General features: G+C 36.6%; 1 protein-coding gene across 1 annotated transcript in view; it reads left to right on the top strand.

The window, feature by feature from the left end:
- Positions 1-16,988, top strand: part of LRRC7 (leucine rich repeat containing 7) — a 399,063-nt gene that overhangs the window by 338,316 nt on the left and 43,759 nt on the right. Inside the window, exons 20-22 of the mRNA XM_075936231.2 lie at positions 536-2,213; positions 6,956-7,105; positions 14,761-14,880. Of these exons, the coding sequence (XP_075792346.2) occupies positions 536-2,213; positions 6,956-7,105; positions 14,761-14,880 (1,948 nt within the window). The remainder of the gene's footprint in view (positions 1-535; positions 2,214-6,955; positions 7,106-14,760; positions 14,881-16,988) is intronic.

Below are 16,988 nucleotides of genomic sequence, written 5' to 3' on the forward strand. Positions count from 1 at the left end.
TGGCAACACAGAAGGAAATGGCACAGAAACTGCTACAGTAGTTTTTGCAACCCAAATATGGCCCTACACATGGGAAATTCTCCACAAGCAGGATAAGCTGGTTTTATGGGGACACCATTACATTGCTGCAGAAGCACAAAGCCGTCCAACTGGACATGAGGATCAAGGCCATCATGCACCACATTTTCAGAGGCTTCATTTTGCAGCCCATTATTGTGTTAATTCCCAGATTTTTTACACTGGTTTTTATAGCTGAATTCTTTTCTGCAGAGTTACCCGATTTGCTGAAAAGAAGTTATGTTACATATAAAAAATGTTAAAACAATTATTTAGATTGCAGACCTCCTAAGCCCGCAAAAATTAGAAAATGTCAGATTTTGTGACAAAGAACTCTTATAATTTATATCCTCTCTCTCTCTCTGTCACATAAATGAGAAAATATTAAAATGTTTTGTAAGGATTTCTTTCTGCTGATTGCTTACTTATTGTAACAGTAGCCCAGATAGTCTTCATAACTTTTTTTTTCTTTTTGTAGGCTTGCACAGTCTTTTCCACAGCCTCTTGAGACAAAGCCATTACTCAGCCAGCTAGAATCTGCTCCCGTGGGAAATCTGCAGCAGCGCAATGATAGGCATCCAATGAGTGACACTTTTGCTGACAGCTGGAATGAAAGCCCACACTATGATAACACAGGGTTTGTTGCTGAGGAGAGCACAGTGGAAAATCCTAGCACCAATCCTCTCTTATGCTCTAAATCTAGAAGCACATCTGCTCATGGACGCAGGCCTTTAATTAGACAAGACAGAATAGTTGGCATTCCCCTGGAACTTGAACAGTCTACACTCAGAAACACACCTGAATCAGAAGTGCCTCCTCCCAATCCTTGGCAGAACTGGACCAGAACTCCAAGCCCTTTTGAAGACAGGACAGCTTTTCCTTCTAAATTGGAGAGCACCCCCACCACCAGCCCTTTGCCTGAAAGGAAAGATCGTGTCAAAGAATCTCCAGAAACAGCTAGTACTTTTTCTCCAGGAGTAGCATGGGAGTATCATGATCCAAATGCTAACAGAAGCCTCAGTAATGTCTTTTCACATATTCATTGCCGTCCAGAGTCTTCTAAAAGCGTTATTGCTATGAGCAAGAGTACAGAGAGGCTTTCTCCAATGATGCGAGATTTAAAAACTAATAAATTTAAGAAGTCACAAAGTATTGATGAGATAGACATTGGTACATATAAAGTATATAATATTCCATTAGAAAACTATGCATCCGGTAATGACAATGCAGGCACTCATGAAAGACCAGATAAAATGATAGGACAGGAGCATGGTATGTCTAGCATGTCTCGTAGCCAATCTGTACCAATGTTAGATGATGAGTTGCTGAGTTATGGAAGTGTTAAAGTACAGCATCAGCAAAAGCCTTCTGTTACAAAAAAAGTCTATCAGTTTGACCAAAGCTTCAACCCTCAAGGAGCAGTGGAAGTTAAAGCAGAAAAGAGGGTACCGCCACCTTTTCAACACAATCCAGAATATGTTTCCCAGCAGAATAAAAACATGGCCAAGGATTTGGTTAGTCCAAGAGCCTATAGAGGATATCCCCCCATGGAGCACATGTTTTCATTCTCTCAGCCTTCAGTTAATGAGGAGGCTGTTAATGCTCAGTTCTCAACCCAGGGATCAAGGTCAGGATTTTTGAGAAGAGCAGATTCATTGGCAAGCTCCACTGAAATGTCAATGTATAGAAGAGTAAGCGAACCTCATGAACTGCCTCAGAGTGATAGGTATAGCAGACCTCAGTATAGAGCAGCTATGGAACGCCAAAGCAGTATCTCAGTGTCTGAAACCCAGTTCCTCAAAAGGAATGGCAGGTATGAAGATGAACACCCTTCATATCAAGAAGTGAAAGCCCAGTCTGGAAGTTTTCCAGTTAAAAACCTTACACAAAGGAGGCCATTATCTGCAAGAAGCTACAGTACAGAGAGTTATGGTACATCTCAGGCCAGGCCAGTTTCAGCTCGGCCTACAATGGCAGCTCTATTGGAAAAGATACCATCGGACTATAACTTGGGTAACTATGGTGACAAGCCTTCAGATAACAGTGATATAAAGACAAGGCCTACCCCTGTGAAGGGAAATGAGAGCTGTGCTAAAATGCCTGCTGACTGGAGACAACAGCTACTTAGACATATAGAAGCTAGAAGGTTAGACAGGGTATGTTTGGCATTTCTCTGGAATTAATGCTCTAGTTTTATATTATTTCTAAGTATGTGCATGTACAGTGGTGAATATAAACATTTCCAATTCTGAGATTCCCTGTATTTGTGTAATGGGAAACTCATCTGTGAAGAATTTTGTTCACATAATATGTATAATTAATTATTATTGGGGGTTCTTGGGTAAATGACTTACAGGAGCTATGTATAAAAGTGTTTGGTGCAAAAAAAAATTGCTTCATTTAGTTACTACTGTGGGATTGTATGAAACACTACAGCAACAATCTCTATCAAAGAGTGGTATTAGCCATAGTAGAAGATTCTGAAATAAAACTAGAACGATCTGAATCTTAGTAGAAAAATTTCAACTTTACTGTTTTTTTAATTTCCAAAAATTATATCACTTAACTTTTACCCCTATAATATGTAGGGAGAATTTTAAAAAGAAATCCAGAGACTAGAAGTAAGATTGAAAGTGGATGATCTGGATGGAATTACCATTAACATAAGCCTCAACATTTGTTTATTGTATAGAATATAAAAATGGCTATAATGACCAAAGGTCCATCTAGCCCAATATCTTGTCTTCCAACTGTAGCCAATGCCACATGCTCTAAAGGAAATGAACAGAATAGGTAAACATCAAGTGATCCATCCCCTGTCACAGATTATCAGCTTCTGGCGAACAGAGGCTATGGACACTGTCTCTGCCCATCCCAAATAGCCATTGATAGACTTATCCTTCATGAATTATGTGATTGTTTTTTTAACCCTGTCATAGTCTGTTAATCTATTCTAAGTCCATTAGTGCAGTTAGCAACAACAAGATGTCTGAGATACCTCAGAAGGGCACCAGTCGCAAATGGTTTCAAATCATTGCTTACTGTGTGGCTATTTTAAATTAAGATATTTTAGACAACACATGTGCCTATTACGTACAACACTTCACAGTAGCAAAAGCAAAAAATTGTAAGGAAACTATTTCAAAAACCTTTTCCTACTATTTTGAGTGAATGTATTTTAAACCTATATTTGCTTGACATTTTTTATGTTCTCAGACTATTTGGACCCAGTCTTCCTCATTTCCTCCATGATTTTGAATTATCTTACCCTAGGAGTTTGTGGGCAGTCATTTCCAGCTCACTTCATACTCTACTGCAGGGTCAGACTCATACTTTGATAGAATTCTTGGGGTGAATGTAAACAACACTGTTACAACTTTCCTATAACCTTGTTGGGAAAAAGTAACAATTCATAGTGGCTGGTGTGTGAGAAAAGCACAACCAAGCAAACAGGGTTTAATTGCCTTTTTTTTTTTCCCTTCAAGCCACTTCAACGGCTTCCTCCTTTTTCTGCAAGGAAGCCTATTATACTATGTATGCTACTAATCTCATTTTAAAATTAATATTCATGGTGTATTTTAGAGGGGAAATGAAGAAACTTTTCAAAATTCACTTAAATGGCAGATTTTTAATTTTTGGACCGAACTCCACTTAAAAAGTAGAGTAAGGGTTTGGCTCTGGCTGTATCTCTAGGAAGTGCACAGCACAGAGTTGAGGAAAATGATTTATTTTCTCTCCATCCAGATTAGAATGTGGTACTCCCAGTCAATGTTCCCTCTAAAATGCATGGCAGCATAGCATCACAGGTGATTAATCAGCCCTGCCCAGTCAAGCTAGGTCTACACGGCTTCCCTGTTCCGCAAAAGCCTATGCAAATGAAGCGTGGATTAGCATATTGCCATGCTTCATTTGCATAATTAATTAGGAGCCAATTTTGTACAAGAGGGTTTTGCACAAAAAGGCGCTGTCTACACAGCCTTTTTGCGCAAAAAAAACCTCTCTTGCACAAGAGCCATTCTTCCTGAAAAAATTAAGAATAACGGCTCTTGCGCAAAAATGGCTCCTAATTAATTATGCAAATGAAGTGCAGCAATATGCTAATCTGCGCTTCATTTGTATAGTCTTTTGCGGAAGAGGGAAGCTGTGTAGACGTAGCCTCAGAGGCTCATGGCTCCATGCAGGGAGCTGACTAACTGAGCAGAACTGATTAATCACCTCTGAAGCTGTGTTGCCATGCAGCTTAGAGGGAACACTGCTCCCAGTTTAGTTTTGTAAGAAATGGTTCAACGTTAAAGTGGGGACAGTATTCGAAAAACACTGAAGCTCGGCTAGGTTAGGAAAGGAATTATTGGGGTTTGCAACTACAGGCCAAAGTAATATTGCCTTTAAAAGTAAAATTGAACTAGGTCATTTAAAAATTATACTGTTTCTTGTCTTCCTTTTTTTCATAAACAATAGCTGGATATTAGATTTGTTCTTTCATATAAATGAGATAATTTTATAATAAGGGCTCGAATTCTGTTCTCATTTACTGATGTGCAGTATGGTATAATTTAAGACAGAATATGTTCTGTAGTTGGCAATGTCTCATTCATGACAAAATGGGGTTTCAAACATGACCACTTCAACAAAGAAGTTAAACCATTGAAAACATTGCTATTAACTAGAGCTGGTGAGAAAATTGATTTTCTATTGATCAAAAACTTTTCAGATTTTGGAAAAAAAATTCTGAATTAGGGGAAAAAGCCAAAATTTTGAACTATTTGGCATTAACTCATAATGTTTTGTTTTGCTAAATATGAAGTTTTCAGTTTTGATGTTGATCCCCCTTTTATTTTTTATGAAATACATTTTAAATTAAAAGATGTTTTGAAATGAAAAATCAAGTCTTTGTTCTGAAAATTTTGAAAGGGGATGTTTTGTCACTTTCAAAATGATTTCCAACTTTTAAATGAAATTTCACTGAAATTCATACAATTTAAAAAAAACAGTTTTTATCAAAATGGTATTTTCTGACTGAAAACTGTTTTAACAAAAAATATTCAGTAATTTCTATTGACAGCCACTAACTAAGACATATTAAAGGAAATAATTGATTGGTCAAGGTTTTGAAATCAAACTCATTGCATCTTTTTCTTCTCCAGCTTTGGTATGATAATGGCTTCAGACATTCTTCACACATGACTCCTTTGCCTTTAATATGCACACTTTATGGAAAAATTATCTCAGAAGGAATAATTCTTTTCATTTCCAGGAGACCTTACCAAAAAAAAGGAAACCTGCTAATGATTTTGTCAGAAGTGATAGGTATTACTGAATCCCCACCATTTAGTAATGCTCAGAGATACTGTTGGGATATAGTGTATTACAAACACATTATAGCTTTTGAAATGGTGGAGGAAATAGAATTAAATTGCCCAAAGTGTAGTCTAGCCCTGATTGGTATTTTTAGGGGGCAATATTAAACCTATATCTTATTTAGCTTTGTAATAGTAGTATTGGATATGCACAATTTTTGCTTTTAGGAGTGAAAATTATTGTTATACCCATTTTGCTGTTGAAAAACGAGCATGTTTATCTTCCATGCAAAATATAGTACTGATGTGATAATATTTTCTATGCATGGTTTTGACTATCCAGCCAAAAAGACACTTTATAATTATGGACTTGTTTCATAAACCAAAGCGACTTTGAAAAACTGCTATGGTCTAATGCGTAAATTATATGCATTTTTAAAATGTATCCAAATACATAATTTATGCTGGATTTTAACAGCTCTGAAGTCAAGATATCTGCTGCTATTATGTACTAAAGAATGATGCATGTTAAAATAATATTCAGGATGAAACGGACGATTTTTGAAAAATTTATCTTGAAGACTGAATCTTCTTCCTTACCTTTGTTTTTGTACTTGTGGTATATAAAATTACTCATTGTTTGGAGACCACATACTACCTAATCAAAATGTGGTATCTAAAGGACAGATGTTTCAGGCTAAACTTTGTATTTTGTTGGTTTAGGACACACTTTACAATTATTTTTAATATTTGTGTTGGTGTAAGGAATACATTCATTATATAAAAATACAGTGGAGATCCTGATAATTAAATTAGGTTCATATTGAGTTCTTCAATTGAAAGTGATCTAATATATAATAAATTTGCAGCATACAGTCAGAAACTGACACAGTGACCACAACTATACTTTGCATGAGGTCAGTTTTAAGGAACACCCTTTATGGAGATGTAGGAAATATAAGAAACTTCAAAAGGTCTTTGCTGTAGATGAAAATATATTGTGTGGACTGATGGAATCTTCAGCGCCAGCATATGAGATTGTCAGTGCAGCTGGATTGTAGCTGCTAATAAAGGAAATGGGCAGTAATGGATCCAGCCAGCTGATCCTGTCATGTGGAATTCTGGTCTTGTTAGTCTACGTGTGCACAGACCCTTCCACTGTGTGTCTGTCCTAAGCAAAATCCTCTCTTCCACAAAGAGGTGTCTTGGGATCAATTAAAGAGGTGCAGAGACCTCTTGTTTGGGTTCCCTGCACATCAGATACCCAGATTTTTGGGCTGTCCGTGGGAGTATAGGGCATCCTAGGCCCTATATACATAAAAGGATTTGTACAGTATAATAGACCACAATTTTCAGACTATAGGTATAAAAAATATTTCATTTGCTGTCAGTGTTAGTCTTTTTATGGTATCCATTTTTATGTATAACCAGTACTATATGTGCTTTTGTTCAATCGAGTGCATGCATCAAAAGCTACTTATTTCTTGGTATTGTTTGTTTGCTTAAACTAAAACTTAGTGAAATTAACCATATTTGTGTGATACTTAATTCAATGAGCATGTGTGTTCATATCCTGTCACGTGATTATTTCCTCTACTCAGACCGCTGCTTACAAACACCACACTGTTAACCTTGGCATGCTGCACTCTGGAGGTTTGTCAGCAATGCATGCAGGCAGAAGCATGACTTTAAACTTGCAGACTAGATCTAAATTTGAAAACCAAATTCAGCAAGAGCTACCTCTACCAAAAGTAAGTATGGGATAGCCAGTATATACCAGCAACACAGAATTAATTAATACTCTTTGCTTTTTCTTGCTTTAGCTTTGCGTATTATTCATGCTCATACCTTCAATCAGTCCAAAAAGCAAAGATGCTAGTACCATAGTTAGTAACCTTGCTTTTTGGATTAACCAGCTCACATGGCTGTTGCTGCTTTCTGGTCTTGTGTTGCAGAGTAATGTTATCCTGATTATATGTTGTGGGAATAGTGCTGGGATTATGTTTCATGTTGTAGATGTTTAATCTTGGAAATAGTACTGTAGACATTTTAAAGCATGTATGTAGATTGTATCATAGGATCCAAGGCTTTCCATTTCCAGGTTCTTCTTTATTTGTAACATCACTGACATGTTTTGAGCCCCTTTTGGCTACAACTACTGTATTTTTTAAATTTAGTTTTAAATATTAGGGATATAGAAAAGAAAATTAGTGGTTTCAAACTTTTCTGTTTCTGATTTCATACCTACAAATAATATATTGGTGCATGTAATTATCTAGTAATATACATGGTTCATAAAAGAAATAGCTATAACAACTAGAGTAGAATATTTTCCATTACAATCTTGCCAGAATATTCATAGCATGATGTAGAAGGCAGCTTTAAGGCATGTGAGTAGTTTCATTGAAGTAAGGACAGTTCCCAGCAAGGAATCATTTTGATGTAAAATTCCAAACAGTCAGATTATTTATTCATGTGCATATGAAATCAGTGTGTCCATTCACACATTCTGAAGTTAGCTATGTGACTTACAAGTTTTTCTGAATTAGAGTTTAACAGCCAGATCTAACTATTAATACAAATAGTGTATTCTGTCCCTCAGTCAGCAAGCAAACTGGTATATTTCAATGGTGAAATAATATTACCAAGCTGCACCTAATAGTTGGTGCAGCTACCAAGTCCATAGCCATGAAAAATGTGTCACAGACCTTGAAATTTGGTCTTTTGTGTGCTTTTGCCCTATACCATACCAGTTTTATGAAGGAGACCAGAGTTTCTCAAATAGAGGTCCTGACCTAAAAGGAAGTAGCAGTGGGGGAGACACAACGTTATTTTAGGGTGGATTGTTCTATTGCTACCATTACTGCTGCACTGCCATCAGTGCTGGGTGGATAGAGAGCAGTGGCTGTAAGCAGTGCAGAAGTATGGGTGGCAGTGCTGTACTTCTTCCATCCTTACTTCTGTGCTGCTGCTGGTGCTCTGCTTTTAGAGCTAGGTTCCTGGCCAATAGCTGCTGCTCTCTGGCCACCCAACTCTGAAGGCAGTGCTGCTACTTACAGCAGTGCAGAAGTCAGGGTAACAGTACCACACACACCCAATAATTTTGTGACCCCTCTCAACTCCTTTTTGGGTCAGACCCTCTACAATTACAACATGAAATTTCAGATTTAAATAGCTGAAATCATGACATTTACTATTTTTAAAATTCTATGACCATCAAATTGACCAAATAGACTGTGAATTTGGTAGGGCCCTACTAATAATTTCTCTTTTCACATTTGGTTAGTTTCTTATGCACTCTCTGCTTATCCAGAGTGTTACAAACTTTCATATTTGTATTTTTACATCTCCAATGTGGCAAAATTAATGATAACCAAATTAGAATCTTAAATATAAATGTGTACTTGCTTAGCCAAGGAGTTTTCCAGCATTTGTCATACTTTTTTTTCTTTCAAAGTCTATTGATTTATCTTTGGGTGATATATTAATTCTTGTTCCAGGTCCTTACAAGGAATCATTTTGACATGTAATTCCACAAAGCCTTTATATTTTATGCATGAATATTTATGAATGAAGCTTTTCATATATGATGTACATAAAACATTTTAGGTCATATACAGTTCTTGACTTTATTACATTTAGGTCAATGAGCAGTTACATATATGAATCTATAGTGATATATGGCCCCACATTCATATTCACGTGACCAGCAACTAAAATCTCTTCAAGCTCTTATTTTCATTTTCCTTCTGTTAAGCATTCAGTTACAATCTGCTATATGCCACTGTAACCACCACCAGGCACATATGAACCTAGGACCTCTGAAGCTTAGTATAGGAGCCTCTACCATTTGCGCTAAAAGCCAGCTGACTGTCAGCCCAGATTGTAGAGGTCTCTTGATCTTATCTGTTGCCGTGGTCAAGGTACCACTGCATGGGACAGTGAACAACACTAGGGGTACGGCTACACTGTGAGGAAGTTTTCGAAGAAGGTATGCAAATTGCACTCATATTTTCTGATAATTGGCAGGTCTATATGGGGCCAAATGTTGGGGAAAAAAACCTCTTTTGGAAACCCTCTTATTTCTCGTAAAACGAGGTGTACAGGGGGCTTCTGAAAGATGGGTTTTTTTCCAACATTTGGCTCCATGTAGATGGTCCAAATATTGGAAAATCCTCTTCTGGAAAAAAATGAAAGAAGATATGTAAATAAGAGTGCAATTTGCATACCTTCTTTGAAGAAAAAACCCAGTGTAGCCATATCCTAGATGTGTGGAGCCATATCCTAGATGTGTGGGTTACACCACCATAAAATATTATGTTAAAAAATTTGGAAGGAGTTTGTTCCCTTTCTAAACAATTTGCAAAGAAAAGACAGAATTAGTGCTGATATAAAACTTTGAATTCTTAATACTACTTATTCCTTGATATCTTCTAAAACATTTTGCATTTCTGGCTGCCAGACTTAAATAGCTTCTGAACTAAATGCTAAATTATAAATTTGCCACTGGGACTATGAGATCTTTGAAAGGTGTCTACTGGAAATTCTGGAATTGTCTGCAAGTGCATTGTTGACTCAGGCTGTTTTCATAGAAAATGTTGATTTAGTTTTTATTCAAAGAGTAATACAGTGGAATGTTTATAACTAAACAATTCTAATATTCAGATTCATATGTCATAGGCAAGTAGGATTGATTTATAATTTATTTAAATCACAATTTAAATCACCAAAAAAATAATTGATTTAAATTAGGTTACCAAATAAACTAAGGGTGTGTCTACACTACAGAGTTTTGTCGACAAAAGTGGACTTTTGTCGACAAAACTATACCTGTGTCTACACTACCGCTGAGTTCTGTCGACATAACGTCAGCAGAAGGTGTTATTGCATCTAGGGTTGTGTCTAGACTACAGGGTTTTGTCGACAAAGCACCTTGCTTTGTCGACAGAATTGAATGTAGTCTAGACGCTCTTTGTCGACAGAAGCTTTGTCGACAGTATCTGTCGACAAAACTTCTGTCGACAAAACCCTGTAGTCTAGACGTACCCTAAGACTTACCGCACTTAGAATGCGCTTAATTTTGGAGTAAGCCCCATTGAACTCACTGGCACATCTGTTTTTTGAAAAAGTGCATGTAGAATGAGATTCCTTTGGAAAAGCTGAGTGATGCTGAAGTAAAATAGGTCTGCGGCAATTATGGTCTGTGACAATGATGTTCCAAAAAAAGGGGAATGTAGTATATAATATAAAATACGGTAGCTTTCTGTATTGTATTATATACTTGAATGATAGATTTTAAACTAATTAACTAATTAATCAAAGCCATAAAAGTTAACTAACCAGTTGATCCACTCAGCTATATCCACATCTTCATTCACATCATTTTCTCACAATAAGCAGTTTTCCTTTTGATGTTTCATTCTTTCAGGTAGGCCTTGCATCATCTTCTTGCCCCGATTACACTTTGACAAACTTTCCTTTTTTACCCAGGGATGGAATTTCTTCAAAATATTCCCAGATAGGGTCTCTCTTAAGCCCAGCAGCCATGACAGTTTTTCTGTGGCAAAAATGTGGGAGAATATAGGAAGCTGTATGCGTGCTGAATAATGTCTTCCCTTTTTCTTTCAAGTCTATTCCACTGTTCCTTTCTATGCTGCCACCACCATTCCTATATATTTTCTCTCTATGTCTTAACTAACTTCTCTGGCATGCTTGGCCAAGATCCACCATCACATAAGCACAGAAAAAAAAATCCTATCCAGCCTGTGTCTCTCTGTACATATGACTTCACTTGGCTGAGAAACAGAAATTGAAAGCACAGAACTTTCAAGAAGCAAGAGCTGGTAGTTAGGCTGGACAGTCTAGAGTCATCGATTCATTTTTCTGAGACCGTATGTGAATGTGTAGCATGTTTGTGATGAGATGTAAGTGTAACTGTTACTTTTAAATGAGAAATTTAGTATTCTAATTATGATTTTTTTTTAATCGAAGTTAAATAAAAAAAACAATTTTTTTAAATAATTGATTTTCATCCACCCTGGTCACAGGGGAACCATATTGCTTTCATATTTCAACACTTTCTTTCTGAAAACTGAATGCCCCCACAACTGTGAAGCCTGCAAATCTAATGACTGGCAGCTTTTGCTGCATTCTCTCTGATTTGTTAATTTTTGTATCATTATTCTGGTTATGAAAATAATCTCACTTCATTTTGTAGGTGTCTCCACATCTAGATTAAAACAACACCATTGTATGTTTCAAAATCTGCAATATTCAGTTGAACTCTTAATTTTCAATTCTATATTTGGCTACTTAAAAGCTTTGAAAGGGATGCATTCTACAAGCATGCAACTCCTGACATTAATTGAAGTGGCATAGATATATTGATGGGAGAGCAGATTGTTATCCTTTTTAAAACAATACTATGCTTAAGTTATTGATATTCAGCTGTAGTGTCAGTTGGGTCTGACTCTGAGAATTCAAACAATGGATAGAAACACTAGAAACAAAAATATAGGTGCAGTAAAGGCTGGAAATGGAGCAGGGAGTTTGTCCTCACATCACATTCATGCATAATCTGATTTCTAGAGCTGTGACTCAAAGAAAAGCAGCTAGTGCTTTCAACAAAGAGCTAAGAGTCCAATAAATGGTGGGTTTGGAGTAGAAGGAGAAGACCTGAGACTTAGCCTCTTATATACCAGGATTGCTATACTAGGGAGAAAGCCTGTTGTACCTATTGAGCAGTTATAGCAGGAATCAGTGCATCAGTTATTTACTTCAGGACTTCTCCTCTTCTCATTTACAGCAGCATAATTCCTTTGACTCCAAAGGAGATACTGATTTCCACTGGTGAAAGTAAGAAGGAATTGTGTGCACTAAGTTTTTCAAAGCTGTAATATAGTCAGACAATACCAATTGAATGCTTTGCTCCTCTTCTTTCTCCAGAGTGTTGCTTGGGCTCAAAAGAGCCATAATTAAAGGGTAACTGACTAGCTGCAGCTCAAAGAATCAAAGAAAACAAGTAGGGATTTTTATCTTGCTTAATCTATTCTATTGCATCCGCCATCACATTAAACTGCTATTTCTTTTTATCTAGATATTAATAGGTGTAAAAGTTCTATTGATATGTTCAGTTCATCCAGCCTCCATCAAATGAATGTCTTTATAAGCAGCCAAATTCATTTTCCTGTTAAAAATAAAAAGAACTATCATCACAGATTTTCCCCAATCTTATACAAAACAGTAAACAACTGTCTCATTTTTGTTTATTCTGCAGCTTTAAATCATCACTACAATTAGTTACTCTCATAAAAATGGCACCACATTTTCTGCAGTGACAAAAAGGAAATGCTTTCACTTTTAAAGTGATTATGATCATTCTTTTTAACCCTGTATGGATTGTTTTTCTCCTCTAGAAACAATCAGTCACACACTATGTAACTTTCTTCAGAAAATACTGTCATATAGACACAATCCTTTGAATGGCATGAAGTACATGATTTGTTTTAAATGTTCTTATTAGTCTTACAAAGTAGGACCAACTCCAGGGATTTCAGTCCATGAGAGGAACAAGTGGAAATTAGTCACATCACAAGGATGACACACTTTGTTTTCTCTGTGTTATTTTTATTCTCAGAATAGAGACAATGCAATGGCAAATTTTCTTTTCTAATGTTGCTCACTGAAATAATCTCACATGATACCCATCTCATTTCATGAATCCAAGGGCACACCATCCATTCAACCAAACTGAAAAACCAGGTAAAGATGTTGGCAGTACTCAGATATCTAAAGGGTTTTCACAAGCCAAAAAAAATAAATAAATAAATAATCTGAAAAATGGCCCAGATTCTGAACTGCAGATAAGGAAAGCAGTAGGGTGTCAGAGGTGTGGTGACGGCTTTAAGCAACTTTCGCTTTCTCCTGATACTTCTGGGAACTAGGCCAGTCCCTGACATAAATTAGAGTGGTTAAAATCTGTTTTAATTTATATCACAAGGGTCCGTTACAAGAAATGAGGGATCAGCCAAATGGAATGGACCCATGTTTCCACTCTCCTAGTCATGCATTTATGCCAGCAGTAGTATCATCAGAGTATCTTCTACATTGTAGAAATCCTCCTGTGGGTGGATCTTTCCCGTCATGGTATTTTGAAAGGATTCAGACAAAAAAAAAGTTATATTATGTGAATAAAAATTAATTAAGTCTAACTAAAAAAATTAATAAATTGAAATAAAAATAGCTTAAGATAGAATAGGACACAAAGACCACAAAAATTACTGAGAGATGAGCAAAATCACCAGTGAAGAAAAATGATCAGGATTAAATGTATCCAATAAGAAACAAAAACAGACAAAAAATAACAGAAGTATGACCCCAGTACAGGAAAATACTTAAACATGTGTTTATGTCCATCGTATTCAGGAACACATGTATGTATCTAATTTTGAACATGTACTTAAGTCTAGTGGACTTAAATGGAATTTAAACATATGCTTAAGTGTTTTTCCTGAACTGGGGTCAATAAGGCTATGTCTAGACTGCACGTTGAACTTTCGAAAGAGAGCGTCTAGACTGCATGTTGAACTTTCGAAAAAGCGGCTAGCTTTTTCGAAAGAAAGCATCCAGTGAGTCTGGATGCTCTCTTTCGAAGAAGCCCTATTTATATTGAAGAACGCCTTCTTTCGAAAGAGGAACTTTCGAAAGAAGGCGTTCTTCCTCATGAAATTAGGTTTACCGCCATCGAAAGAAAAGCCGCGTTCTTTCGATTTAATTTCGAAAGAACGCGGCTTGAGTCTGGACGCAGGTGAGGTTTTTTCGAAAAAAGGCTACTCTTTTCGAAAAAAACCCTGAGTCTGGACACAGCCCAAGAGTAATGCAGAAGGTAACCCAAAGTGTGACAGATATAACTTCAGTATTGTCAGTATAAAATGTAATTTTAAAGAATGCTCTATCATCTTAACATTTCATATTTATGTGAAAAATGGAGAGATAGACATTCTTTCATTGCTGTTTGCTGTATTTACATTTTGAATGAGCAGTAAGATGTTTTTAGATTGTGAGTCTGTAGCAAACTATAATGTTAAAAATGTAATTTCAGAACAATATTTACTGTTCCATGACTTCAGAATTTTTTAGTTAATTTTCTCACCTCTGTCATTATTGCCAGGTTAATTAATGAGAATCTGAAGTTCTCCTATTTAAAGTAAGGTCCATAGACAACAAGGAAGAATGTAGCAGATATACAGTTCTTACACATTAACATGGTATAGGGAAAAAGCATAAAATTATTCTCATTACAAGTGAAATGTTGGGTAATTGAAAACGGTGGACTTGGGGAAAAAGTGGTGGTTTTATACAGTGATATGTGGTGGCACTAAAGTGTATCCTACTATTTTTACAATAGACCCCATCACAACAGAGCAGCATTCTAGACAATGGACAAGAAGATGTTTCTGCTAGTAGCCAGTGGAATCCATATCCACTTGGAAGGCGGGATGTGCCACCAGATACCGTTACAAAAAAGGTAACCAATATCAACCAACATAATGATAGGAAATCAGACATTGATGTACTGGCAGCTTTCTGCTTTTCCTACCAAAATCAGCAGCAACTCTGTTACTTCCATTGGCTTCACTGGACATGGGATAGATGCAACACAATTTTTTCTTCAAAGCTTAAAACAGCTTGTAAATCAGTTATCTAAGAATCAGATTTTTCAGTTCATGTTTTGAGCTCATTTATGCCAAGTTAACTTACTATATTTGCAAAAGTGGATGCGTGTACCGGTATGTTCTGCATATGTAGCCATACACAAACTAGATAGCTGGGCAAATAACTACTTAATCTACCTACACAAAAGATTCATATTCCTAAAGTCTTCTGGTGCAGTAATTTAATTCAGTAATTTATAACTAAGTGAGGAGAAAGAAACCAGCTCCAGACTTGCTGAAAGTTTAGCCACTGGTGGTGAATTTGTATATGTGTAGTCATAAAATAGAAGATTAAAGGATTTTAATAAACTAAAATGTTTTAAAACTCAAGTTTAAAATGTGTAAAATTAAATTGTTATTCTACTCATGCTGATTCTGATCTCTCTTGCACTAGTTATATGGGTGACATCTATGGAAGTGATAGTAGTAAAAAGGGTGTAAGTGAGTCAGAGTCAGGTCCAAAGACATAGTATATTTGTAAATGCTGCACTTCAAATTTTGTTGCATATTGATAAGGCAAATATTTTCTTACTGGCTTCAGGTGTTTTTCATTCCACTCAATCTCAAAAGCAGCAGTCTTTGCCATTACAAAAATTATACAACAAAAAGAGGTCATTTATAAATGTGCTGGAGAATTATTCAAAGCAGAGTATCAGGTACAGATGCAATAGAATTCACTCTGCTCTGTGTATCAGGGACTGTTCCCTCCTGGCACTCCCAGAGACATAAATCACTGCAAGAGACAAAAGGTGGTCGAAGATAGAAAGGGTACATCTAGTCTTCAAGCCTCTTTCAAAAGAAAAAACAGGACTATGTAGCACTTTAAAGACTAACAAGATGGTTTATTAGGTGATGAGCTTTCATCGGCCAGACCCACTTCCTCATATCAAATAGTGGAAGAAAATTGGCACAACAATATATACCAAAGGATACAATAAAAAAATGAACACATATGAAAAGGACAAATTAAATTTCAGGACAGAAGGGGGATGAAAGGGGAAGGAAAATGTCTGTGAGCTAATGATATTAGAGGTGATAATTGGGGAAGCTATCTTTGTAATGGGTAAGATAATTAATGTCTTTGTTTAGACTTAGACGTAAAGTGTCAAATTTAAGCATGAATGACAGTTCAGAGGATTCTCTTTCAAGTCTGGTGTAAAAAGGTCTTTGAAGCAGGATGCAGGTAATCAAGTAGTTGAGACAATGCCCTTTCTTGTTGAAATGGAAAGAAACTGTTTTTTCTTTGCGATCCTGTCTAATATCTGTTTTGTGGGCATTGATTCTTTGGCAAAGTGTCTGAGATATTTCTCCAATGTACATAGTAGATGGACACTTTCGGCACATAATAGCATAAATTATATTTCTGGATGAGCAGGAATATGTGTTCTAGATCTTATAACTCAATTGGTTAGGTCCAATAATGGTAACAGCAGAATGAATATGTGGACAAAGCTGGCAACGGGGTTTGTTGCAAGGGAAGGTACCAGGGTTGGTATTAGTGTGGTATGTCCCGTGGTTGTTGGTAAGAATCATCCTGAGGTTAGGTGACTATGGGTCTGTCTCCCAGAGCCTCTCGGAGTTTAGTATCCTGTTCCAGTATAGGTTGTAGTTTATTGATAATGTGTTGGACAGGTTTAAGTTGGGGGCTGTAGGTGATGACAAGTGGTGTTCTATTGTTGGTTTTCTTGGGTCTGTCTTGAAGTAGATGGTTTCTAGGTATTCGTCTGGCTCTTTCAATTTGTTTTTTTATTTCTCCTGGTGGGTAGTTGAGGTTTATAAATGCTTGGTAGAGATCCTGAAGTTTCTGGGCTCTGACAGTGGGATTAGAGCAGATGCGATTATATCGAAGGGCTTGGCTATAGACGATGGATCGTATGGTGCGTTCTGGATGGGAGCTGGAGGCATGTAGGTAATTTTATGA

Source organism: Pelodiscus sinensis, chromosome 9 (assembly GCF_052426305.1).
Source record: "Pelodiscus sinensis isolate ZL-2025 chromosome 9, ASM5242630v1, whole genome shotgun sequence".
Classification (NCBI taxonomy): domain Eukaryota; kingdom Metazoa; phylum Chordata; order Testudines; family Trionychidae; genus Pelodiscus; species Pelodiscus sinensis.